The sequence below is a fragment of the Choloepus didactylus genome, chromosome 6 (assembly GCF_015220235.1).
Source record: "Choloepus didactylus isolate mChoDid1 chromosome 6, mChoDid1.pri, whole genome shotgun sequence".
Taxonomy (NCBI): domain Eukaryota; kingdom Metazoa; phylum Chordata; class Mammalia; order Pilosa; family Megalonychidae; genus Choloepus; species Choloepus didactylus.
This window is the reverse complement of record NC_051312.1, coordinates 99,134,043-99,161,010: the sequence shown is the minus strand read 5'-3', so window position 1 is coordinate 99,161,010 and position 26,968 is coordinate 99,134,043. Positions and strand designations below refer to the sequence as shown.

The 26,968-nt window shown below is 36.2% G+C and overlaps 1 protein-coding gene across 16 annotated transcripts in view; it reads left to right on the top strand.

Moving 5' to 3' along the window:
* The window catches only part of DLG2 (discs large MAGUK scaffold protein 2), a 2,332,374-nt gene that overhangs the window by 1,735,206 nt on the left and 570,200 nt on the right, over positions 1-26,968 (top strand). For all 16 annotated transcript variants that reach the window (XM_037840899.1, XM_037840898.1, XM_037840904.1 and 13 more), the window contains one exon: positions 4,037-4,206. In XM_037840899.1, coding sequence (XP_037696827.1) covers positions 4,037-4,206 — 170 coding nt within the window. The remainder of the gene's footprint in view (positions 1-4,036; positions 4,207-26,968) is intronic.

Here is a 26,968-nt window from a genome sequence, read left to right as displayed (position 1 = left end):
TTGGTGACTGTAAGAATCAAAGAGAAATAAGACCGTTTTGATACCTTAGCCTTCAGAGCTTTTTTGTTGTCATTGTAGCTGACATAAAATATGTAGAGTTATTCCTCTTGAAAAGATTATGATTTTTTAAGTGATTGATTTTTCTTTTAGGTGCATGCAGTGTAATCCCCCCAGCTAGTGTTTTCCTTTTAACAGTGTGTTATTGCATCTCATCCAGCATATTGCACACTGATCAGGTTTTTCAATGGATGTGGCCCTTTGACCTGTAATTAATTCATCTATTTGATGACAGAGTAGTGTGGTGTGGAGACAATAAAGGGTGAGACAATTAAGGGACACCCCTTAATAACCAATAATTGCTACAGAGTTAAGTTTTAGACCCTGTGACTTAAAACCTACTTTTGAATCAAATCTTGAGTGAGTCTGGGTGTGGTTGAGTGTGGCTGAGGTGGTGTGGAATGGGGCAAGGGCAGAATAGGTAACAGTGGGAATTCTGCCATGTGTGCTGATCTTTAGAAACTTTCACCAAAGCTGCCATAAAGCTATAGTTTATATAAAGTATTATTTGACTTCCCAGTGATGCTACATCTTGTTCCAGAAATTGTTCATTGCAAAATTAGATGTGTTTCTGTGGATACATGTTAAGGATGAACTAACCTCTTTATTTCTGAGATATTTTCCGCAAGGAAAAGGTCCCAGAACAAAGAAAGCAAATGAAACTAGGAAAAGAATAAAATTAATCTTTTAATCCTATGGACAATTTTGGTACCGCCACAGATGGGCATTGTAGACATATCAGAAATGGCAGACACTGAAAGAGTGAAATTATCAACTTAATTACACCGTTAGAGTGGGAGGAAATCTGTATATAAATGAATTTCTAATACAGTGGCTCAGAAATATGATAAAGCCTGCACTTTTTACTGGTACGTTTCCTTGAGTTTGAAGCTACTAATGTATTTATATGTTTCAAACTGTATACAAGTGTGGCTTTACTTATAAAGTTTATCTACTGGTAGAGAGAGCAAATTAATTTTAAAAAACCATGACCCTCTATCTAAATGCTATTTCAGTGATTGAGAGGAAGGGAAGTTGAGTGCCCTAATTTGGCCTGACATTCTTTCCTCTCTATTTTGAGAACCTGGATTTAAAATCCCCCTCAATTTTTTCAAAAAAAATTTAAAACAATTAATTCTGAGTAACTTGGTGTCATCGTAAGCTCTGGAAAAAGACAAACCAGGTTAGAATCATGTCCCTGCATTCACAACACTGTGACCTTGTCAGTGAAATTTCACTGTCTGTAAAGTGGGGATCAATACATCATAAATTGTTTAAGTGAGACAAAATAAGTGAACTAGAATGATATGGTACATAGAATTCCTTCTAAAATTCAATGTCTTTCCCTGTTCACTCTTCAGTAAATCCTTGAGCACAACATCTGTGACCCATCTACCAAAAACAACTTTCAGCTGTATAGGATGTTACAGTTTACACAAACATCTATATACTTTAGCTTTCTGGTTTAATTCTCTCTCCAGTTCTGGGAATGCTTACTGTCTTTCCACCAAAAAATAAAGTTCAAAGTGACTTGACCATGGTCACACAGCTAATACAGAGCTGGGGAACAAGATATCCAAGCCTCTGATCTCACAATCTAGTGCTTTCCCTAGTGCACAACAGCTGCCAGTTTCATCCATATATTCAGGAAAAAACATCTGATTCAGACTGATTTCCTCACCCCAGTCATTGACAATTAAGAATTACACTGTGCACAAAAAGAAAAAGAAAAAAAATAGTAGATCTTGAATAGATACAGCCTCCATTTTTTTTTAATGTCAACCACTCCCTTCCATGTGAAACAGTGTTTGTGATATGATTAGTATTCTGAGTGTAGGGAGATGGCAAACATTTGTTTCTGCGGTATCATGAGATGGAAAAATTACCCACTCTCAAAGGACCAGCTGCCGCAGGGAAGCTGGCACCCATGATGCCTACATTCTCAAAACTATTTTAATTGGTAGTTTTCCATGATTGTTTTTATAGTCAGTGAGAGAGGAAATTTATGGGTAAACCTTTTAAAGCCATAACATTTATGATGATGAAATGACATTACTGAGTCTTAATAAGTAAAATATTCTGTCTCAGGATTTTGACAGTCCTTCAACTCACCTCTCAAAGAAGTATAGAAAAATTATGGTCAAAAAAGAAAGACAAATTCTTCCCATGATTTTTGTATAATATTTCCACTACTGTGCTATAATTTTGAATTGATGTGTGCGCAGTGCACATGAAGCAGTTCATCATAGTAGATATATATGTTCCTAGGAGCAAAGAACCCAAATTTTGAAACAGAAAGACCTGAGAACAGATTCAAGCTCTGTCCAAGTTGCTGGAAAGCTTTAGACAAAGGACTTAACCTCTTTGAACCATTCTCATTTCTGTAATATGGATAATAATTCTTATTCTACAAGGTAATAGGATCCAATAACTAAAAATATTATAAATTGATAAATTTTGTGCTACTACTAATAGCAACCATTTATTAGGTGTATATTACATACCAGGTTCTGTACTAAGGACTTATATGTACATTATTTCATTTACTTGTCACAAAAAAGTATATAAAAAGTGTAGGCACTACTATTGTATCCAATTTAAAGATGAGAATTAGAAGCTTAGTGAATTTAAGGAAATTGCCCAATGTTACAAACTTAAGAAATGAGGGACACAGAAATTGAACTTAGGTTGATTCTTTCATTCATTCAACAAATGTTTGCTAAAGGATAGATCTCTTGGACAAAATCAGACACTGTTTGAAAGGAGGATGTGGGGAATGGAAGTTGCATAAGTAATCGACCATGTTCACTTTACCCTGACCACTACGTGAAGAAAGGTGACAAGAGAGGACCAAGGGAGGCCAGGTAGGAGGCTGTAGAAGTAGACCAGGTGAGAGATGACATCGAGTTCAACTAGGATGGTAGCAGTGGAGATGAAGAAACATGGATGGATTGAGGACATATTTTGCAGGTTGAGCTGAATTTGTGGTGGTGATTGGGGAGAGCAGTAAAGCAAGAGCTTTACTCAACTTTTAATCTGAGCAACATGGTGAACTGAGATGGGGAACACTAGAATGGATATGTGGAGTGAGTAAAAGAAATATTTCTAGTTTCAAAACTCCGTGCTCTTAGCCATAAGTGGTATTATCCTTAACTATTTTCATGAATATAAACAGATAATTGAAGTCCATGGCCAGAAAGGTTTCTGGAAAAGTGAAATTATTCCTTCCCATGGGAAAATTGCAAAAAGGAAACTTTGACATTGAACTTACCGTAGATTCTTAGTTTTTAAAGTAAGTTCCCTGGGACAATGACTCTCTGAGAATCTCAGAACTTTGTTAAATTCAAAATTCAAAACCCATAACATGTGAGATTAATTTGAAAAAACAGACAAACAAACAAACAAAAAAAAACAGGAAAATAATTTTCCAGAAAGCTAACAGCTTAATTTTAGATGATGGAGTCATGTGCATTTTTCTTCTTTCTGTATTTTTATATTTTGAAGATTTTCTAAAATGATTGCATATTAATTTTAAAACTATTAAATTAAGAATTTGAGGAAAATTAATCTACGAAGTTACGTTTGCTATATCTATATGCGTCACAGTAGTAAGTTCTGAGAACCATTCAAATTGTAACCCTCAGTCAAACCAATTAAGAACATCAAAATAATTATGTAATTGACAGAGACTTTAAAACATGTGTTCTTTTACATCATATGTGATGTGTAGTACCAGTTAGTGTGAACCAGACTTCAGGATGGGATAGCACCAGGGGTGTGGTCTATATGGGGAAGGCTGGGAAGGCTGAGGAGTTAAAGGTTTTCTTGATTTCTTCCATTTGAAATATTCCTTCCAAATTTAAACATTAGGAAATTTCTTACAATCTTACTTCCACGCATCCTAAGGTGTGATAATCATAATACTACCAAGAAATCATCCTAGCCACTCCTGACATTTGCCTTTTTCCCTTGCTTCCAGGGTCAACGATTGTATCTTGCGGGTGAATGAGGTTGATGTGTCAGAAGTTTCCCACAGTAAAGCAGTAGAAGCTCTCAAAGAAGCGGGATCTATTGTTCGGCTGTATGTCCGTAGAAGACGACCCATTTTGGAGACGGTGGTGGAAATTAAACTTTTCAAAGGACCTAAAGGTAAATGGGAAAACAAATGATTCACACTAAGTCACTAGTGACAAACTATTTAGCTAAAATTCATGCCACAATACCCATACAATGTACTCTCTTCTTTCACCCTCTGATAGTTATTGTTACTGAGGGTTTTGAAATCCTGAAACAGTGGTTTTTACAGAGGGTATAAAGAACTAATACTCTAAACATGAATTCAGATACAGAAAGGACAAGTTCATTTAGAAATGTCACTATAAACAATGGTGACAATCATTTATATTCTTCTATAATTTTTTTTATCTTACTGGATCATCATCATGGCTGCATATTAATACTTTCCAATCTCTCTATTATAGACCATAAGCCCTCTTGTTTAGCAAAACAGTAATGAAAATAGTAATAATTAAAATAATCTATCCTGGGATAATAATCCCATATTCTTATTGATAACACTGTTGTGATTTGTTTTGATTTTATGATATTCTTGTGTGTTGTAACTAACAACTACATAATATTTCATACTTGTATATAGTCAAAATAAGTTAAAATGTGTTACGTTTGGAAATGATCATAGATCTCTTGAGGTAACTGTAGTTACCCTAGGGAATTGCATAAAGAGTAGAATGAATCGTTACTCTAATTTTTAAGAATAATCATTTGAGTCCTATTCTTCAGAATGTTGACATTTAATATTTGCTTAACAGTATTTTAAATACTTTAGAAAAAATCTAATAATTGGCTTAAAAGTATTTTAAATAATTTAGAAGAACATGACTATAGTCACTCCACTCAGAGCAAATCATTTCTCTTTCCCTTAAAATGTATTTAATCTCTAATGCTATATGCAATTAAAAAAATAATATGTATACCACCTTCTTTGGGAGACAGAAGTGGATGGCATTTAAGATCTCAGGCCCAGAAGTCAGACCCAGCTTGTTCAACAACTGTCAAAGAAAAATTTGCACCCGACAATGTTAAGCAGGCAAGGATGGTTTTATTCGAAGACTGCTTGCAGCAGGGAAAAGAAATAGAACTCAACTTCGTTCAAAGGACAGCATGTTTTTAAAGGGCTGGGTGGGCTACTGGGAGAGTGCTTGGAGGACCTTAAGGGACTATCAGTGTGAAGAGTCAGTGTTTTACTGAATTTGCAATTTGAGCCATTTGGTTTGGAACGTTTTCTTTTATTATGTTCAGGCCTCTTGGAACTTACAGAGAAGAGAAGGTAGAAAAGGAACTACCTAGTTTGGAGCCTCTCAGGCATGTAGGTAGCATAAGGGCCTAGGTGAGAGCAGTCAAGGGCCTGGAATCAGGCCTGGCTAAAGTTTAGGCAAGGCATCTTGGTCGCCACTTACTAACAGTGTGACCTTGGTTGGAGCAGGGGTTTAACCTCTGTAAGCTTCAATTCCTTCCTTAATACATGGGGATCATAATGGTTGCATCTACCCCATAGAGTTGTGTGAGTATTAAGTGAAGTGATGAATGTAAAAGCACCAAACTGACGGCTGGCACATGATAAGCAGTAAGCAAGGTAGTTAAGAGTAGACTCTAGATCCGAAGTGTCTAGGTTGGAATCCTATGTCTGCAGCTCATTAGCTGTTTGGCCTTATGTAAATTGCTTAACCTCTCTGTGCCTTAATTGTCTCATCTACAGAATTAGATGAGTCAATTCACAAAGTATTTAGAATAGTACCTGGCACAAACTGACTGCTCAATAAATACCATATTTGTAATATTATTTTACTACATGTGGTTTCAGTCTTCACAACAGTTACTTGATAATGTAATGGAAATACTCAGAGATCCCTCATGGACTAAATTCAAATGCATTAAATTCACAGAACTGAATCTGGGAAGAAAAGTAAAGAAATAAAATATTCCCTTACCATAATGTCCAGTGGTATGAAAGAAAAGATTTTTCTACCCCACATATTTTCTAAAATCACATTTCCAAGGGACTTTAAAGCCAAACAAAATGAGCATACACATTATTTCTATTAAAATGATATACCATGTGTATATAATATGTAGCTATTTCTACAATTCAATTAACAACAATTATTCAGACAGCCCTCGGGCAAATACTGGTTTTCAGTGCTCAGCAAAGCGGCATCCATTAGCAGGCCTCCTGCCAGCTGAGTGACTCAGTGACCTCCAGCCGCTCAGCAGACCACTTAAAAACTAGTGAACTGGCAGCCCAAATTCCTTAATTTTATCAGGAACACATTTTTTTGTATCTTTTTCTTTGGGACTAGGGCCCACTCTGTTTGCCTACTTTAGGCTGAACTTTCTTCTTTGAGCTGGGATGGGGGCAGGATTGCTCTGGGATGTGGAGAAAGTGGGGAGGTGAGCATTAATAGGCCAGGTGTGTGCAGACAATAACCCAATAAATATGCAGCTTGAGGAGATGCAGTTACTCATGGGTTGGTTTAATGAGGAGAACCAGAGAAAGCATTAGATCTAATTTTACATCCCCCAAAGCAGGCTACCGCCAAATTCCTTTGGCAGACTTGGGCCTGGTTAGTGCAGTGGTTCTGTTGGAATTATGCTGAGTCAGTCATACTTTTTCATATTGTGGTCATCCAGAGGTGAGTGATGGGGCTATGTTTTCTATATAAAGCTTACTTATTTACAGGGAAAGAAACTGTTTTATTCATTGTTTAAATTCCTAATGCCTCTCCCAGGGCCTTGTACACAGAAAGTGCTGAATCAGAATAAATTGAATAATTAAATTGTCTTTTAAATAAACTATGATGGAACCTTGCAATTTTAATCTCACTTGGCACCTAATAGCTATTTTTATTTTTGAGAGGTAAAATATTTAAAGGAAATCTCTGCCAAAGTTTATGTTATTGTGGGAGATAAAGATGAATCAGAGGTGACTTCTGTTCTCAAAAAGTTCTAATGGAAGAGAAAGACAAAAGTTAACTATCTTTAATATAAGGGAGAATAAAAGCAGTATGGAGAAGCTTGAGCCATGGATCCAACGGAGCAAAGAGGAAGATACAATTCATCGTTACCAGAGAGCCAAAATGCTCCAGAGAATTCAAAATTTAACATGTGTATATAGTTCTGGATCAGCCCTTTGTCGACCACAGGGTACTTTCTCTAGGAAGTATCAACAATCTAGTCAACTGAGCTAACTAGCTTTAATTATGCATATATAATGCAGAGATATCTGTATGCATTCATTTATTCAGTCTTTCAGTGATTCAATACATATTTACTAAGTGGTTACTATGTAGTTGGCACAGAGCCAGGCAATGGGGCTTCACAAAGGAAAATAGAAATGGTTCCTGTGGTTAGGAGATTATAGTGTGATGGGGAAAGGGTAATAACACCGATACTATAAATTGAGAAAAATGCTATGAATGAAAGTAAAAGGTTATAAGGAGGTACCAACTAAATAGTGACTTAAGGGAGACTTCTCTGGGGAACTTAAGTCTTAAATGTAATTAGAAGCTAACCTGGTAAAGAGTGGGAAAAGCATTTGAGGCAGAAGGAAAAACGTGTATATGAAGGCCTTGAAGTAGGAAAGGTCTTGGTACCTTCTAGAAACTAAAAAAAGTTCATTGTGACTAGAGCTTAGTGATAGGATAATGAATGACATGAAATGATATTGCCCAAGTAAGCAGGGGCCAGATCATGCAGTGCTTTGGTGACCATATTTAAGGATTTTGAATCTTCCTTTAAGTGCAATGCGAAGTAATTGCAAAATTTTCAGCATGGGAACTCTATGATCAAATTTATCATTTTTCGTGTTATACGATGGAGATATAAGTGATGCCGCTTATTGATGAGCTAGATGTGTGGTGTGTCAAGGATTAGGCCCAGTTTTCTAATTCGGAAATTGAAAGAATGAGGGTGCCATTTGTGAGATGGAGAAGACCAAAGAGGAACCTTTGTGGGGAGATGAGTGGAATTTATTTTTGTACATGTTGAGAAGCTTGTGACAAATCTGAAACAGAGATCCCAAGGAGGCAGAACTTGAAAAGATCTGTCTGAAAAACCTGTCAAATCAATTTTCATAATTGTCTCTATATTTTATGAAATATCTCAATTTGGGGAAATTCCTGGATAATTGATTCTCTCACTTTTCATTACTAAGCCTAAATACAAAACCATCATGAATATGGTTATGTCAGCTATTTTGAACAGTTAAGAACATTTAGTCCAATCTGTTTTATAGACTTATAAAATAGACTTAACACCCAGAATAGTTTGTGTTTTGGGATTTTTGTTTGTTTTTTTGTTTGTGTATTTTTTCACAGGACAGAAAGTAAACAGTGTTGTTCCTGTTGTATAGATAATATATTAGGGATTATTTGGGTTGATGATTTGTGGAAGAATAAATTTCCAGTTTTCCAATTCCTTACCCTTACATTTAGTCATCTATTTCACAAGTTACCAGTTCTGAGAAGACTGGTATGTGTAATTCTGTCTTTATACTAATGCTGATCTTCTCAGTATTCAGAAAGAGCCCTTTGGTTAGTAATCCAGGACCATTTCAATATTGTTTATTGAAAATAATAATATTTCAATAATGAATATTTGGGTAATATGCAATATTGATTTAGAATGTCTTTTCTTAACAATATGTAAAAATTTCCCTGGACTCAGAGTTTAGGGAAATTGCAAGCAGCTGGGTGTCTGTATGTGCGTAGTCACTTGGGGGAAAACAGGTAATCAATTTCAGGCAACAATGATTAGGGAAATCCATTTAGGTTTGCCAAGTAACTGAAAATATGAGAGAAAGAATATCTGAAGCATGCATGTGGTTTTCCAGGAAATAGGCTTACAGTAAGAGCCTTTCTGGTGACTTTCCCAAGAATATTCTTAAGTCATGACTTCTAAGAAGCTATGTAATTAAGCAAGTGCAGTACTATTAGTTTCTGTGGCCTAAGGCAAAGATGCCTAAATGTATATAAGATATGAGAGGTCTTTTAAGATGCTTTTTGTTTAAGAATAATGTAACTGGTTTAAGGCCACATTTAAAACTGAAAATGTTAAAGCCAAATATTATTGATCAATAGCCAGAGATAGGCTTTTTATGGCTTTATTTTAGCCATGCTAATCTTTCATAAAAACAGAAAAAGTGATAAAGTCCTCTAGCAAGAAATATCAGCAATTCTCCTCCATTCTTTTTTTTAAAAAAAAAAATTTAAAGCATCATGTGTTTTAATCTTTTCATGTATACCAATACATTTTTTAGTTATAGAATTCTGTATCAGTTAACCTAAAAATGCAATAATGCTTGTAGCTACTTGGTACAGGAAGTAACAATAACTATAAAATGCACTGACTGTATAAGTCACTGCACTAATAGCCATTTATAATACATATAATTTGATCATTAGAGAGGCTGCACATTGCAATGGTGAAGTTCCTGAACATCTTTCAGTAGCTATGGAACCTAGAGCAAGTAAGTGCCTTAATTTCTTTGTGCCTCATCTTCCTCACCTATAAAATGGATAAAATTCAAGTAACTGGTTCATAGGGCTGTTGTCAGGATAATAATTTTAGCTTCTCAATACATGTTTATAATATTTTTACTCTTTGTTATTATCATAATTGGTTAGAAATTGAATAAACAAAAGCAACAAAGCACATCTTCATTGCAGTGCTTTAAAAAGTACCTCCTGTGGTATTTTATGCAATGTGGTCACCCAGTTAGTAATAGTGTGAATTAATGAAAAGAAAATTAATTAAAAGTTAATATTGAGCAATTTCAGATGGAGCAAATATATCTTTGCATGTATTGACTTATGTTTTTGCCTGCTTATAGACATATATATAAAATATTTGGTGTTAGTATATCTTTGTGCACATATGTGTATATGCCAAAGTGTCAGTGTTTTTCTCTCTAGCACTAAACAAATTTATTTCTAAAAGGTCTGAGTTATGAATGTATATTTTATAAAAATGTGAGTCTATCTTTTCTTTAGTTTTCCTAGTTTGGGCACAAGTTTCTGTATATTCCATATGTGGAAATATTTCCAAACTTGTTTAAAATAGTCCTCCTTAGCACCCATTTCCACCCCGTGCCTTCCACCAGTACAATTTGCTCCTGCTTTTGACCTCTTATGTTAATGATGGTCATAGCCACCCAAACTACAAAGCTCCAATTCCCTTTCTTTTGATTCTTCTCTCTTCTTTGCTGCCTTTATTAAATCAGGCATTCTGTCTGTTGGAATATGCCTCTTTTTAAAATCTCCACTGCCATTATTATTTTATTATTTTTCTTTTTGGTGGGACCTGGCCTGAGGTCACATGGCAAGTGGCCGGTGGGTGGGACCTGAGCAGACCCCACTCCAGGCGGCTTCCCACCAGGGAAGGGAGCAGGGCCCAGGACTGGCCTTTGAAGGGGGTGGGACTGTCCCAGCAGATGTGGGAGAGGCCACAGGAGATGGGAAGGGCACTGAAAGCATGCTGGAGAGTCCTGGGGGCCAGGCAGAGATCAAGGTTGCTGGGGACCAGGCCAGGCCTCCCCAAGGGGTACCACATGATTTAGACACATTTATTATACCACCTGTCAGAAGGGTTAGAAGCCAGCACATCAAGCCCGCCATGTTCGGGCAGCATTGCTTAGAACAAAGCTAAATACAAATAGGAGTAGATTTTTTTTCATATTTTTTTTTATTGTAGAATATAACATGTGTACATAGGAATGATAACTCCCCAAGTGTAATTTAACAAGTAGTTAGAAAATTTCAAAGAATATCAAAGGTCACAGTTGTACAGTTTCAGTTACTTTCCCATTGTGAAATATAAAATATATACAAAAAGTTAATGTCTTTCAAAGTATAATTTAAAAAGTAGTTGTTATATAGGAAATTTCCAAAGTTGTTATGAGTTACAGTACCATAGTTTCAGTTATTTCCTTATTGTGCAATATAACATATCTATAAAAATGTGATAGCTTTCAAATTACAATTTAACGAGTAGCTATAGAACAAATCTCAAAGGATGTTATGGGTTACAGTTCTACTATTTCAATTCTTTCCTTCTAACTATTCTAATACCCTAGCAACTAAGAAAGAAAAATTATATAGAGATTCAGTATTCATAGTTCATTGTTAAATTCCATCTTGTCTGTTGCTACCCCTTCCTCTAGTTTAATCACTTTCCCGATCTAGTAGACTTTCATTATCATTAGGTAAAAATCTAAATTTCTCAACATAGCATTTCATGCCCTCTATGATATCCTTCTCCTCCAACCACAAAATTCAGTTTCAGCCTTTTCCTTTCTCGTCTCCCAGTCATGCATCTTCTGATCCAGATAAGCTGGACTAGTACCATTTCTTAAACATGTGTCATACTCTCCTGTTTTTAGACCTTTGCTCATCCCTTTCCCCCCTTTAGAATGTCTTCCCTTAGTACTGTAGCCAATATCCATTTACATCATATCTGTTGGAGATTGAATCATGCCCCCCAACGAAAAACTGGTTCAAGTCATAACCCAGGTCCTGTGGGTGTGAACCCATTTGTAAATAGGACCTTTGGAGGTAATATTATTAAAGGTCTGAACTCATTTGTGAATAGGACTTTCGAAGATCCTATTTAGATGTAGCCAAATTGAATCTGGATAGACCTTAATCCAACCTTGGCAGTCCTCATCAGCAAAGGAAATTTGGACGCCAAAGTCAGAAGAAGCCAGAAGTCAGTAGAAATCCAGAAGTCAGCAGAAAAAAGAGGAACAGACACAAGGAGAGAGAGATTATAGGGCGGAGGATTACCAGAATGCAACAGACTCTGGGAGAAAGCAAGTCCTGCCAATACCTAGATGCTAGACTTCTAGCCTCTAAAACTGTGAGCGAATAGATCCCTGTTGTTTAAGCCAGCCTAGCATATGGTATGCATTGCCACAGCCCTGGCAAGCTAAGACAATATCCGTCTCTCAAAAACCAGTTCAAAGCTACATTCTCCACAAAGCAATCATTAGTTGCCCCAATCAGGAGTAGACTTTCACTTCTAAGAACCTAAAACACTTTATTCTTTTCTCTTCTGTCCAATTTGCTGGCCAGCCAAACAACCCATAGGATTTGGAAAGGATAGAGATAAATAACCAAATAAAGGAGATAATCAAGTTGTTGATTCCAAACTTAGCACACCAAGTATATCATCTCCAGTCTAAGTTTGAAGCATTTAGTAATACTCAAAAAGGAAGTGCAAGCCCTAGGTTGAGTCTGTGACTAAACTCTAGGTAGTAAATGGAAGGAATTGGGTGGGGGGATAGGTTGAGATGAGGGGTTTGGGGTTGGGGGTAGCCCAAGGCAGATCAGGAAAATCGCTACAGTGTGACAAGGGGCAAAAGAATGGCCAAGATGGAAGCTGAATGATTTTACAACTGAGAGGGGTCCCTTATGATGGAAGTTATTGCATTGTCCCCCCTTTTCTGCACTCTGCAGAAACTGCCTGCACAAGGGATTGAGGTACATCTGTGGCATCTTGCACATTGCTTAATGGTTCAATTAATCCAAAACCAATTTTCAAATGATTGGAGATTGTTATATCATATTTTTTGTAATAGCCTGAACCACATATTTGTTGTCCAGTTTGGTTAAATGTCATCTTGGCTTGTGTCTGAAATTACAAAGAGAGAATTTCTCAAATATCCAAGTTAAATGAAGTTTACCAGCTTTTCTATTTCCACGTACTCATTTTCTTCATCTAAACTGTCTGTGACCCTACCCTTCCATCTGTCCCTGTTTTTTACTCTCTGTGACCCTGACATGGCCGAAGTGAAATTACCCAGGAATAGATAAAAGGAAATCGTTTGACATTTTTCTGAGATTGGTCATTTGGCAAATTGATCATTCTGTAACTTGATTTTCCATATACGGGCTTAGAGCTACCTGTATTGAGCACATAGCAAGTGCTCAATGAACCCTGAATGAACTAAGATCTTAACTGAAAATAAATGCAGTGTCCTCACACTTAGTACAGAGACTGCCTGCACCGAAACTCTTCTTTTTTTTTTTTCCTTTCTGTCCATGGATAGCTTTAACAAGTTGTACTCTCTATCACTTGAGCACACTAACTTGGGGATGTTTAAGTTAGCAAAGTTTTTAGTTGTCCAGAATTCAGAAGTTTATGCCCAAACAGTTCACCAGATTACTGGGAAGAAACTGAACACAAAGTTTATATAACTGCTTTGATTACTGGCTACTGAACCATTTACTGCATAATGCTGTGCATTCCACCTTTCTTGCCATGGGGTAAATTATAGATGCATTCATTTTATAATGTGTGTGCAAATGTGTCTCTGAATGCAGGGCACAGTTTACTCTTTATTCTGGCCCATGTCCTACGTTCTGAGTTCTGAGTTGTAGGTGGACCTGTTTGTGTGAAGGGCCATTCCAAACAATGGTTTGACTCTAAGTAATTACAAATGGAAAATTCAGCTATTTGGCAGGAGGTCTCACAACGCTACATTTGTCTTTTAGTGTTAAAATTTATTCAGTTCTTATAAATTATCAGAATTGTCCTATTGGGCACATGGAGGAATTTAGTTGGCTATATAAATAGTGCAAAAAGAAAATGTGTAACTATTTGGGTTGAGCCAGTGAAATAGTCTTCTTAGAAATAAATTGTGGCTAAATCACCACTTTCTGTCTTAAAAAAAATCCTTCCCCCCTCCCTTCCCCACCCAGTTAGACAAAAGGCAACACATTTGATGAATTCACCTTGTTCCCAGGAAGTCTCTGTAGAATTTCTTGTGCATGCATATGGTTATTTTCTGATTATTTCCTAATATAAGATATGTGCTTGTGAATTGGGAGATCCTTTCTATAAGCTAATATTTGTCCAGTCTTCATAATGATGTCTGTAAGCTCTCTCCTAAGACTCTGTAGCAAATGATTTATTCGTGAAAAAAAATAAACTACAAATGCTTTCACTATAATCCTCACTGTTACTATAACATTATGGAATAGTAAATCAATTGATTAGTTTGATAAATTCTTTTGGAAATTAAGGAGTAATGCCACCCCTCTAATTTTCCCTTTGGTGCTAACGTGACCATTATTTATTTTCTTAGTTTACTTCTTTGCTGTTTATAGCTAGCCCACAGTTTTTAACAGAATTCATGAGCAATGGCACCTTGAACAAATCTTGAAAATCAAAATTATATTTACCATGAACACTTCAGATTTGTTTTTAAAATGCACTATTCTAGATGTAGTTATGTTTTCAAGAAATTCAAAAGTTTTATCTTTCACATGGGGGTTACCTGTCTGTGAATATTTACCGAGGGGTTTATTTATTTTATCTGTGTAGCAGTTTTAAAAGCTGTAGAAGAAAATGTGTTCCTATAGTAATACTGTGACTACAGATCTTTCTAATTTATGATCAGCAGCAAAGCAGTTTTGTGAAAACATTAGGATTTGGAGCCAGCACCTAAGCTTAAATCCTTGCTTTATGTAGTTGTTAAATGGGCATATGAAATAGCCTTCTTGCTTATTGTGAGAATTAAGTGAAATACCTGGTACAACCCAGTGCCCAATAAATTTTAAGTATTCTTCTTCCCTGTTTATCTTTTTGAAGAAGCAAGTATGGGCAGAAAATAATAATCATCCACTCACTCAACAAATATTTTATTTCAAAAACATTTTTTTAAGTCAGGCAGTAAGAGGTTCTGAATCAGAGGAATGATGATAAAGAAAGAAATTTTGGCTTTTTCCCCCAAGTGCCTGCTTAGAACATTGGCATCCACCTAGACTCAAATAATGCAGTCCTCCTTTGCTGACTGGCGCTGGCTTCTTACTAACTAAATCCATTTTTGTTCCCCAGCTGATCAACCAGTCTACATTAAATTCTTCTCCTTCTATGGAACATTGAATTCCAATAAAATTACAGTTTCAAGTATATTTTTTTCATGGACCACAACTCCTAATGTGATTAAGCTGTAAGTCAAAAGCTCTGTTCTACATGGACTTTGTCTCTGAGCATAATTCAACTGTAGCTAGATATCTTGGGTACTTTGTCCCATATAGAAAAGTTAATAGGAAAAATAAAATAAAATCTTTGTTTTTAACATCCATTGATGAAAGTCAATGTATGCATTTTTAAACATGGAAAATGCTATGGATTACCTACTTATGAGCTCCCACAAGAGTTTACTGAAAGTTAGAAATTTGCACAATAAAGGATGATATTAGGAGAAGTTGGGAATTACCAGTCAAGCCTGAAAAGAGAGCAGTTAGGAAGAAGGAAGATTAAAAATAAAACAGGAAACAAACTAGGCAGATTTTTCTAGGTGAGTCAGTTCCTTATACGGTAAATAAAGAAGGTATATGTAATTTCTTCAGTATAGGCTATTAATGTTATGATGAAAGAGGCCAATAGTTGCTTCCCAGAGACCTAATAAATATTCACTGAGTATTTACGAGTAGTTTAGTTATATGGGAGAATTTAACCTCCATGGCTCCATTCATTTAGATCAATTCAATGTGGTACCAGTTAAAATTAAAAAAAAAATTGAGTTCTAAGAGTTCTTAAATGTCATATAGTCTAATCTCTTAAAATACATTAACTCATTTATGTTAAAGAATTGATTGAACATTTCTGAGTCCCTGACTGAAAACTGGGAGTACAGAAATGGTGTGTCCTTAAGGGAGGTAGTGGCTGCAGTATAATGTGTGTACTTAGACTTGAACAATACCATGTGATAAATATAGGAACAACGCTTTTTCAGGGAAGCCTTGACCAAGACTTCAACTTCTGCTTTAATACCTCTAGGGTGGAACAACTCTCTAATGCTGGTGGTAGGGGTTCACTTGAGGTCTGTCACTGGAATTTTTCACTATAATTGAACTGAAAGCTGAAATTTTTCTCCCTCAACCTTGTTTCTGCCCTCTCCAGCTACAGTAGACAAGTCTTCTTCATAGGAGAGCCCTTCAGACATTTGTAGGCCACTGTCGAGTATCCTCTTAAGCCTTCAGTCCTTTAGACTAAGCAACCACAGTTCATTAACCATTTCTGATACATATTGGTTTTCAAACCCTTTATTTCACTATTTTCATCTTTTGACTTTTTTTTGAGGTTGTCAGTATACCACCTAAATGACAGTAATCAGGATTGAATATTGATAATCCCATTATGTCTTCATAAGCACAGACTATGGTAGATGTAGTTCTGTGTGTGAACTCCATTCTCTACTTCTGTTAATATAAAATTGTGTTATTACTTTTGTTTTGTTTTTGCTTTTTACATTTTTGAAACTGTTTTATTCACTTTATCAATATATCATTACTGGATTTCCATGTCCATAAATCTACATTTAAAGTATGATTCTTTTAAACATTTTTTTTTATTAGAGAGGTTGTGTGTTTATAGACCAATCATGCATAAAATACACAACCCTACCACCAACACATTGCGTTGGCATGGAACATGTTACTGTTGATGATAGCACTTTTTCGTGATTGTGCTGATTCTTTTTTAACAGTAGATATCTCTGTTACAATGATGAAAAATTATTAAAATAGTACTATTAACTACCATCCATAGTTTACTTAGGTGTATTTTTCCATATACCATCCGATTATTAACACCTTGTATTATTGTTGTATATTTGTTATAATTCATGAAAGAATATTCTTATACTGTACTGTAAACTATAGTCCATTGTCTAAAATAGGGTTCACTGTATAATATAGTTCTATGCTTTATCATTTAATTTTTTTTCTAGAAACATACACAATCTAAAATTTCCCATTTTAGCTGCATTCACTTATATAATTTAGAGTTGTTAATTAAATTCACAATAATGTTCTACCTTCACCACCATCCACTTCCAAACCTTTACAATAAACCTTAATAGAAATTCTGTACAAATAAGCATCAACTCCCCATTCTCTACCCTCAATCTATCCTCTTTTATGAATTTACTTACTATAATTATTCATATCAGTGAGATAGTACAATATCTTCCTTTCGTGTCTGACTTAATTCACTCAGCATAGTGTCTTCAAGGTCTATCCATGTTGTCACATGCATTAGGACTTCATTCCTTTTTGCAGCTGAATAATATTCTATCACAAGTGTATACCACAATTTTCTTATCCATTAATCTATTGATAGATACTGGGGTTGCTTCTATCTTTTGGCAATTGTGAATAATACCTCTATGAACATTGGTTTACAAATATCTGTTTGATACACTGTTTTCAATTCTTCTGGATATTTACCTAGCAGCAGGATGGCTGGGCCATATAGTAATTCTGTAGCTTCCTGAGGAATTGCCAAACGGTCTTCCATAGCAGTGGCACCAATTTACATTCCCACCAGCAGTGAATGAGTGTTCCTATTTCTCCACATCTTCTCCAACACTTGTAGTTTTCTATTTTTTTTTAAAGTGGCAGTTCTAGTAGGTGTGAAATGATATCTTGTGGTTTTCTTTTGCATTTCCCTGATAGCTAATGATATGGAGCATGTTTTCATGTGCTTTTTAGCCATCTGTATATCTTCTTTGGAGAAATGTCTATTCAAGTCTTTTGCCCATATTTTAATTGGGTTGTTTGTCTTTTTATTGTTGAGTTATAGGATTTCTTTAAACATTCTGGATATTAGACCCTTATCAGTTATGTGGTTTCCAAATATTTTCTCCATTGAGTAGGCTGTCTTTTCACTTTTGTGACAAAGTCCTCTGAGGCACAAAAGTGTTTACTTTTCAGGAGGTCTAATTTATCCTTTCTTTCATTGCTTGTGCGTTGGGTGTAGAGTCTAAGAAACCATTGCTAAACTCAAGACCTTGAAGATGCTTCACTACATTTTATTCTAGGAGTTTTATTCTACTGGTTCTTATATTTAAGTCTTTGATCCATTTTGAGTTGCATATAGTATGAGATAGGGGTCCTCTTTAATTCTTTTGCATATGGACATCCAATTCTCCCAGCACCATTTGTTGAAGATATTACTTTTTTCACAATTGAGTGGACTTGGCAGCCTTGTCAAAAATCAATTGGCCATACATGTGAAGATCTATTTTTAAACTCCTCAATTCAATTCCATTGCTCAGTGCATCTATCCTTGTGTCAGTACCATGCTGTTTTGACCATGGTAGCTTTGTAATATGTTTAAAGTCAGGAAATGTGAGTCCTCCAACTTCATTCTTCTTTTTCAAGATGTTTTTGGCTACTTCGGTCCCCTTACCCTTCTAAATAAATTTGATAGTTGGGTTTTGTATTTCTTCAAAGTATGCTGTTGGAATTTTGATTGGGATTGGGTTTACTCTGTAAATCATTGTGGGTAGAATTGACACCTTAACTATATTTTGTCTTCCCATCCATGATCATGGGACTGTCCTTCCGATTATTTAGGTCTTCTTTGATTTCTTTTAGCAATGTCTTATAGTTTTCCATGTATAATTCCTTTACATCCTTGGTTAAATTTATTCCTACTTATTTGATTCTTTTAGTTGCTATTGTCAATGGAATTTTTTCTTGATTTCCTTCTCAGATACTAGTGTATAGAAACACCACTGATTTTTGTGTGTTAATATTGTATACCGCCACTTTGCTGAATTCATTTATTAGCGCTAGTAGTTTTCATTTGTTTGTTTTTTTTAAGGGATAGCACTTGGACCCTGCATCTAGTAGTTTTGTTGTGTTGTTGTGTTGTATCTCTCTATATACAGGCTCATGTCATCTGCAAGAGTGAAAGATTTACTTCTTCTTTTCCAATTTGGATATATTTTATTTCCTTTTTTTTTTTTTCCTAACTGCTCTGGCTAAAACTTCCAGTACCGTGTTGAATGACAGCTGTGACAGTGGACAACTTTGTCTTGTTCCAGATCTTAGATGGAAAGAATTCAGTCTTTCTTCACTGACTATGATGTTAGCTGTTGGTTTTTCATATATACCCTTTATCATACTGAGGAATTTTCCTTTTATTTCTATTTTTCTAAGTGTTTTTATGAGAAAGTATGCTGGATTTTCTCAAATGCCTTTTCTGCATCAATGGAGATTTTCCTTTGTTTTGTTAAGGTGGTATATTGTATTAATTGATGTTTTTATGTTGAATTTATTGGCATACAGTTGTTTATAATATCCTCTTATGACTCTCTTTATTTCTTTGGAGTCTCTCATTTCTGACTATATTTGTTTGTGTATTCTCTCTTTTTCTAGCTAAGGTTTTGTCAATTTTATTTATCTTTTCAAAGAACCAACTCTGGATTTTGTTAATTCTCTCCATTATTTTTTTTTCTCAAATTCATTTGTTTCTGCCCTAATATTTTTTTTTTTTTCCTTCCCTTCTGCTTCTTTGGAATTTATTTGCTGTTCTTTTCCTAGTTCATCCAGGTGTGCAGTTAGGTCTTTGATTTTAGCTCTTTATTCTTTTTTAACATAAGCATTTAGGGCTATAAATTTCCCCTCTCAACACTGCCTTCACTGCATCCCATAAGAATTGATAGTTTGTGTTCTCATTTTCATTCATTTCAAGATATTTACTGATTTCCCTTGTACTTTCCTGTTTGACCCACTGATTATTTGAGTATTATTTAACTTCCATATATTTGTAGATTTTTTTGGTTCTCTGCCTGTTATTGATTTCCAGTTTCATTCCATCATGTTCAGAGAAGATGCTTTGTATAATTTCAGTCTTTCTAAATTTATTGGCACTTGTTTTTTTGACCCAACATGTGATGTATCGTGGGGAATGATCCATGTGCACCTGACAAGAATGTATATCCTGCAGTTTTGGGGTGCAATGTTCTGTATTTGTCTTTTAGGTCTAGTTCATTTATCTTACTATTCAAGTTCTCTTTCTTTATCCATCTTCCATCTAGATATTTTATCTATTGATGAGAGTGGTATATTGAAGTCTCCAACAACTATTGAAGAGGTGTCTATTACTCCCTTCAGTTTTGCCAGTGCTTGCCTCATCTGTTTTGGGCACTGTGGTTAGGTGCATAAATATTTAGGATTCCTGTTTCTTCTTGCTGGATTGCCACTTTTATTGGTATATAGTATCCTTCTTTGTCTCTTATAACAGCTGTTGACTTAAAGTCTGTTTTGTCCAATATTAGTATTGTCCAATTAGTAACCTAGCTCTTTTTTGGTTACTGTCTGTATCGAATGTATTTTCCCAACTTTTCACTTTCAACTGATTTTTGTCTTTGGATCTAAGGTGAGTCTTCAGGAGGACTTTTCACCTCCATGCTTTCTGATAAGAAATCAGCACTTAGTCTTATTCAGGATCCCTTGTATTTGATAAATTGCTTTCTTTTTGCTGCTTTCAGAACTTTCTCTTTATCTTTGGCATCTGACATTCTGATTTGTATGCATCTTGGAATAGGTCTATTAGGATTTTTTCTGTTTGCAGTTGTGCTTCTAGGACATGTGTATTTACATCTTTCATGAGATTTGGGGAAATTTTGACCATTATTTCCTCAAATATTCTTTCTATCCCTTTTCCATTCTCTTCTTCTGGGACACACATGATTCATATGTTTTCACATTAGTGCTTTTACTCAGATCTTGGGACTCTGCTCACTTTTTTCTACTCTTTGCTCTGTCTATTCTTCTAACTGTATGATTTTGAGTGTCCTGCCTTCTAGTTTACTGGTTCTTTCTTCTGCCTGTTCAACTCTGCTGTTGTATGCCTCTAGTGTACTTTTAATCTCCACTATTGTGCTTTTCATCCCCATAATTTATGTTATGTTTCTTTTTTTTATTAAATTCCGTTTTACTGAAATACATTCACACACCATACAATCATCCATGATATACAATCCACTGTCCACAGTATGATAACATAGTTATGCATTCATCACCACAATCTATCTCTGAACATTTTCCTTACATCAGAAAGAACCAGAACAAGAATAAAAAATAAAAGTGAAAAAAGAACACCCAAATCATCCCCCCATCCCACCCCATTTGTCCTTTAGTTTTTATTCCCATTTTTCTACTCATCCATACACTAGACAGAGGGGGTGTGATCCACAAGGTCTTCACAATCACACTGTCACCCCTTGTAATCTACATTATTATATAATTGTCTTCAGGAGTCCAGACTGCTGGGTTGGAGTTTGGTAGTTTCAGGTATTTACTTCTAGCTATTCCAATACATTAAAGCCTAAGAGGTGTTACCTATATAGTGCATAAGAATGTCCACCAGAGTGACCTCTCAACTCCATTTGAAATCTCTCAGCCACTGAAACTATTTCGTCTCATTTTGCATCCCCCTTTTGGTCAAGAAGATACTCTCAGTCCCACGATGCCGGGTCCACATTCATCCCCGGGAGTCATACTCTGCGTTGCCAGGGAGATTTACACCCCTGGGAGTCAGGTCCCACATAGGGTGGAGGGCAGCGAGTTCACCTGTCAAGATGACTCAGTTAGAGAGAGAGAGGGCCACATCTGAGCAACAAAGAGGTACTCAGAGGGAGACTCTTAGGCACAATTATATGCAAGTTTAGCCTCTCCTTTGCAGTAACAAGCTTCATAAGGGCAAGTCCCATGCTCGAGGGCTCAGCACATCAAACCGCCAGTCCCAATGTTTGTGACAACATCAACACCAGTCCAGATGAGGATGTCCAACACATCCGCACCTTCCCCCAGATCCTCGGGGCTGGGGAGGGGCAGGCTGTAAATAGACTTTTTATTCTCTGCCCAAATTACTCTGGGATGTGTCACTATTTCACTCCAGCCTGTAGTAACCTACCGTATCTCACTTCCTATTCAAAGTTCCATGCAATTGTGGTGTTTGAACAAATCAACTGAAGAGTTGTACCGTTTAGAAAATTTAGATCCTGTACCAAATAGATATCTCTTCCCTTGGTCTCATATGGAAGTTGAAGTTTTAAAACACAGTCAGTTTCAACCTTTACCCTTTGGCCTGGCTTGCCCTGGTCTTAACCAGACCTGCTTCATTCATATCACTAATTAAAGTCTGGGCTCTTTTTCAGCTTTTTTTTTTTTTTTTTTTTTTTTACAGTGGCTGTATGCACTAATACTGACATTCATATCTGCCGAGCTGTAGCTCTGAGTTTCAGGTGTCTCAGAGATATGCATTGTTCCAGAGACCAATCAGGTTATATGCTAGGGGATCAGCATCTCAAAGTTTAGAGATAGGCATTACAATTCAGGGATAGAGTTAACTGCTGTAAGAGCTTACAATCTAGGGACTATTACAATTATTATGTCCACATTAGGCTATGTTCTAAGATTCAATTCTGAGTTTACACATTGTAGTTAGTCCGTATTGGTGAGGCATTAAAGTGTTTGCCTTTATTTCTGCTGTACTTCACTCAAATACTGTGTACAGGATCCATTCACCTCGTTGTGTGTCTCACAGTTTCACTCCTTCTTGTAGTTGCTCAATGTTCCACTGTATGTGTACACCACAGTACACCATTCCATTCTTCAGTCAATGTACCCTTAGGTCATCTGTACCCTTTACAAATTATGATTACTGCCTCCATGAACACCAGTTTGCAAATGTTCATTCATGTCTCTGCTCTCAGATCTTCAAATGGCATACCCCATAATGAGGTTGCAGGACCTTATGGTCCCCACATACTTAACTTTTTGTGGAACAACCACACTGACCTTCAGAAAGGCTATGCCATTCTACCTGGTCCTCAACAGGTAGATAGGTACATCCCTCTCACCACGTTTTCTCCAACACTTTTACTCCTATATATATATTTTCCTGCAATTTTATAGAGTTATATTCACATACCATACATTTATCCACAGTGTACAATCAGTTGTTCATGGTATCATCATACAGTTGTACATTTATCACCACAATCAGCACTTGAACATATTGATTACTACAAGAAAAAAAATTTTTTTTTTTTTTGCAATAAGAAGAAAATGATAAAAAGAAAAATAACATGTCATACAATACAATATACTAGTAAGGACAGCAAATAACACCACTACCAAGAATCCCATATTACTCCCCTATATCCCCCTCTCATATACATTTAGCATTGGCATATTGCCTTTGTTACATTTAATGAAGGTATATTACAATGTTACTGTTGACCATAAACTCCGGTTTGCTTTGATTATGTTTTTTCCTGAATACCATCCCTTTTTCAACTCTCTACATGGTTGACGTTCTGTTATGTTTCTTTTTGTACTTTTAAGTTCTTCTTTATTCTCACACATTGTCTTCTTAATATCCTTTATCTATGTATGTATAGTTTTCTTCATCTCCTTGAATTGATTTAGGAGATTTTTTTTAACTTCTTGATTAGAAGTTCCAAATTCTGTGTCTCTTTTGAAGTTTTAATTTGTTCCCTTGTCTGAGCCATATCTTACTGTTTCTTAGTATGGCTTGTAATTTTTTGCTGATGTCTAGGCATCTGGTTATTTTGATGAGGTAATTCTGAAAGTCAGTTTTTCTCTCTTGTCTAGGGTGTTATTACTGATTGACTCTGTGTTAAGGCTGTTCTTTGACACTTGGTCCAACTTCTTCTAGACATTTAGAATGGTCTATGTTTAACTGACCCTATTTTCTCAGCTCTTCTTCATCTGATTCTTGCCCTGGATATTTGGTACAATATTTAAGATTGCACTTTTTGTGTAATTGTTTTACCATGAGGAAAAAATTTCCTTTCCTCTATTCCTTTTCTGGGAATCTTGATCTGTTCTGTTTTTTTTTGTGCATAATTTTTTCCTCAACTCCTATGATTTGTTTAAATTTTCTCCCTCACTCAGTGTCCCATTTTCCTTACTCTTCAGTCTTTTACCCTTCTTTCTTACAACAGTTTGTTTTACCCGATCCCCATCCTATTTTTTTTCTCTGTAAGGCTTTTCTGCCTCTGGTTTATTCCCTAATAGGGTATCCCACCCTGGTGAACAAGACAGATCAGTCCACAAAGGTGAATCACTCCAGAAAAGTCCAATTTGCATTTAGGTGATCCATTCCAAAGAAACTGGATTGAGTGAGTGTAACAGTTTCCAGCTGTGGTTTTGTGTGGTCTCCCACCACCCCTGGTCCAGGGGCCCTTTTGCATGCAGCACACCTCATTGGCTTGTGTTTTGCCCTGGGTCTCTTTGGACTTGGGTCCCTGTGCCTGGATATGCTTGGGTTCTATCACTGCTGTTCCTGGTGGGAGGTGGGAAGGATCTTGGCTGCTGCCTCTGAGAAACCCCCCAAGCTGCACAGGACTGAGTGACAGAGATGGACTGGATCAGCTGGTTTGGGATGGAAGTTTCCAACCTGAAATTTTCCTTTGTCTTTGATTCAGCATTTGTAGAGTCCTTCTCCAGTGTCTTCCATCCTCCAGAGTTCTAAGCAAGTGAGATTTGTCTTTTTATTTGCTGTCTCTCTGGGGACATTTTTTCAGGGGATGTCATATGTCACCATGTTGAAGACATCATCTCGTGTTAAGTTTGTTTTTAAGCATCTTCTTGTTGATTCACATTAAGGTTGAAGATAGTTAAATACCTTATGTAACTACTGATTAGTCGGGTCTATTATATCCTATTATAGAATAATTGACTTTTTAACATAAATTTGTGATTGTATATTTATCTCTATTAAATATAATATTTCTGCCCTGGCCCTAGCATCTTGAAGTATTGCTATCATTCTTAATAATAATTCAACCATTCCTTATATTATCTAAATATACCTCATTTTGGTCAATTATAGGTGACCTGAAGATAGATAGATGCAATTCTCAGCAAAAGGATGGAATTTGTCAGAGGCATGTGTTGCTCAGCACACTTATGTATAAAAGTGAATCCTACAGACATAAGGAAAGATTGGTATACTTATCATAGAAATATAGAGATAAAAGTAACACCTATAGACAAAATTTTCCACCAAGAAAAATGTGCAAACTACTGAAGAACTGGTTTCCAGATTATTCTTATCTGCCCAAATAAATTCTCTTCCCCCAATAATTCGAAAACTTACAATAAGAACAAAACATAGGAAGAATTAGGAAAAAAATGCCAACAGTGATAATAGAGGGAATGAGGCACAACTTAACACAATGCACTTAAGAAACTGGCAAGTAATGAAAGAAACAGTAGCAAAGAGGCTTAGGCAGTCTCAGTTGCTACCCTACTTCCATTCCCCTCCTGAAACTGTACTGGTGATTGACAAAATCATGAGACCTCTCAGTGATAGCACACAATCTGAAGAAGAGTACACTGAGCTGGTAGCCTTATCTGTTTCCTCTTCTCACAAAGCAGTAGTTGAAACTATTGCTGTTGGGAGAAACTAAAGTGGGGAAGTGAGCTGCAACTCAGATACTCTCTGATGGAACTTAAGTTTCTATATCCTTGATTAGATAGATTACCTCAACTAGATGCACTTTGGTATAAGATATTTAACAGAATCTCAAGAGACAGCAGAATTTGGGTATTCCAAGAAAGGCAGTCTCTTGACTAGAGCCCCTACTAAGCTTTCCCCCAACTTGCTCCCTAGCTGTTGTTGCCTCAGGTTGCAGAATAATGATAAGAACACAAAATATCCAGACCTCCACTGTAACTCAGAAGGAAAACCAAAAGGACCATAGGAACAAAGGAAAAGGGTAAACTAGCCAGTTACAATATATCAGAGAAAATAGTATGACTGATAGAGCTACCCATGCATGAGCAAATGAGAAAAATCACTTTGTAAAATACCGTAACCAGAACGAAAAGAAGCAGCAGCAGCAGCAGCAGCAGCAGCAGCAGCATCTAATTTATTAAGCTCTTACTTTGTGGTAGGCAATGTCCTAAGTGTTTTACATGTGTATCTCTTTTAATCCTTGTGAGAATCTCTCTGAGGTACTCATATTACATGTTCTGATATGGAGGCCCAGAGAGCTTTTTAGTAACTTTTCTGAAGTCACACAAATGGTGAGTGATGGAGACAATATATAAATAAATCATAGGTGAATGACTGCAGAGCTCATGCTGTTAAACCCATGCAATCTTGGTACTCATGACCTGCAAGAAAACAAAGAAAGAAAAAATACAAAGAGCTCAACCTAGAAGAAAGCATAATTCAAGGAACAAAAGGAAATTACTTATGATTCATGCTATAGAACAACAAAATAAATTCAATAAAACAAGTGCTCAAAGACAAGATGATAAAGCTATAGAATGAGCTACAAAGAAAGAGGAAACAAAGAGCCTAAATAACATCATTACAGAACTTGTGAACACATTATAAACAGTAAAGAAAAACATCATTGAAAATTAGTAACAAATAGTGTATTAGTTAGGGCTCTCTAGGGAAACAGAATCAATGAGAGATATCTATGAATATAAGATTTAAAAAAGTGACTCATGCAACTGTGGGTATGCATGAGTGCAAATACTGTAGGGCAGTCAGCAAACTGGCAACTCCAATGAAGATGTTCCATGAACTCCTCAGGAAACAAACTGGCAACTTCAACGAACTCCTCAGAAAACACTTCGCTGGTCAGCTGAAGAAGAAGTGAAGGTCCTCTGTCTGTCTTGCTTAAAAGTCTTCAACTGATTGATTGGATTAAATCCAACCAACTGCATTCTCTCATTGTGGAAGGCATGCCCTTCACTGAGTCATCAGTCACAGCTGCAGCCAATTGACTGATGATTTAATAAACCAGCCTGTTGGTTTATTAACCAGCTACAAACATCCTTGCAGCAATGGTTAGGCCAGTGCTTGCTTGACCAAACAGCTTGGCCAAGTTGACACATGAACCTAACCATCACAAATAGCAAAGCTTAAGATAATCATGGTGAGTACAGACTTGATGAAGGGTGAGATGTGGAGACTTTAAAGCTACACTAAACAATAGCTAAAGAACTTTGAGAGAAACAGCTGGTGTCCCAAGAAGTCTATA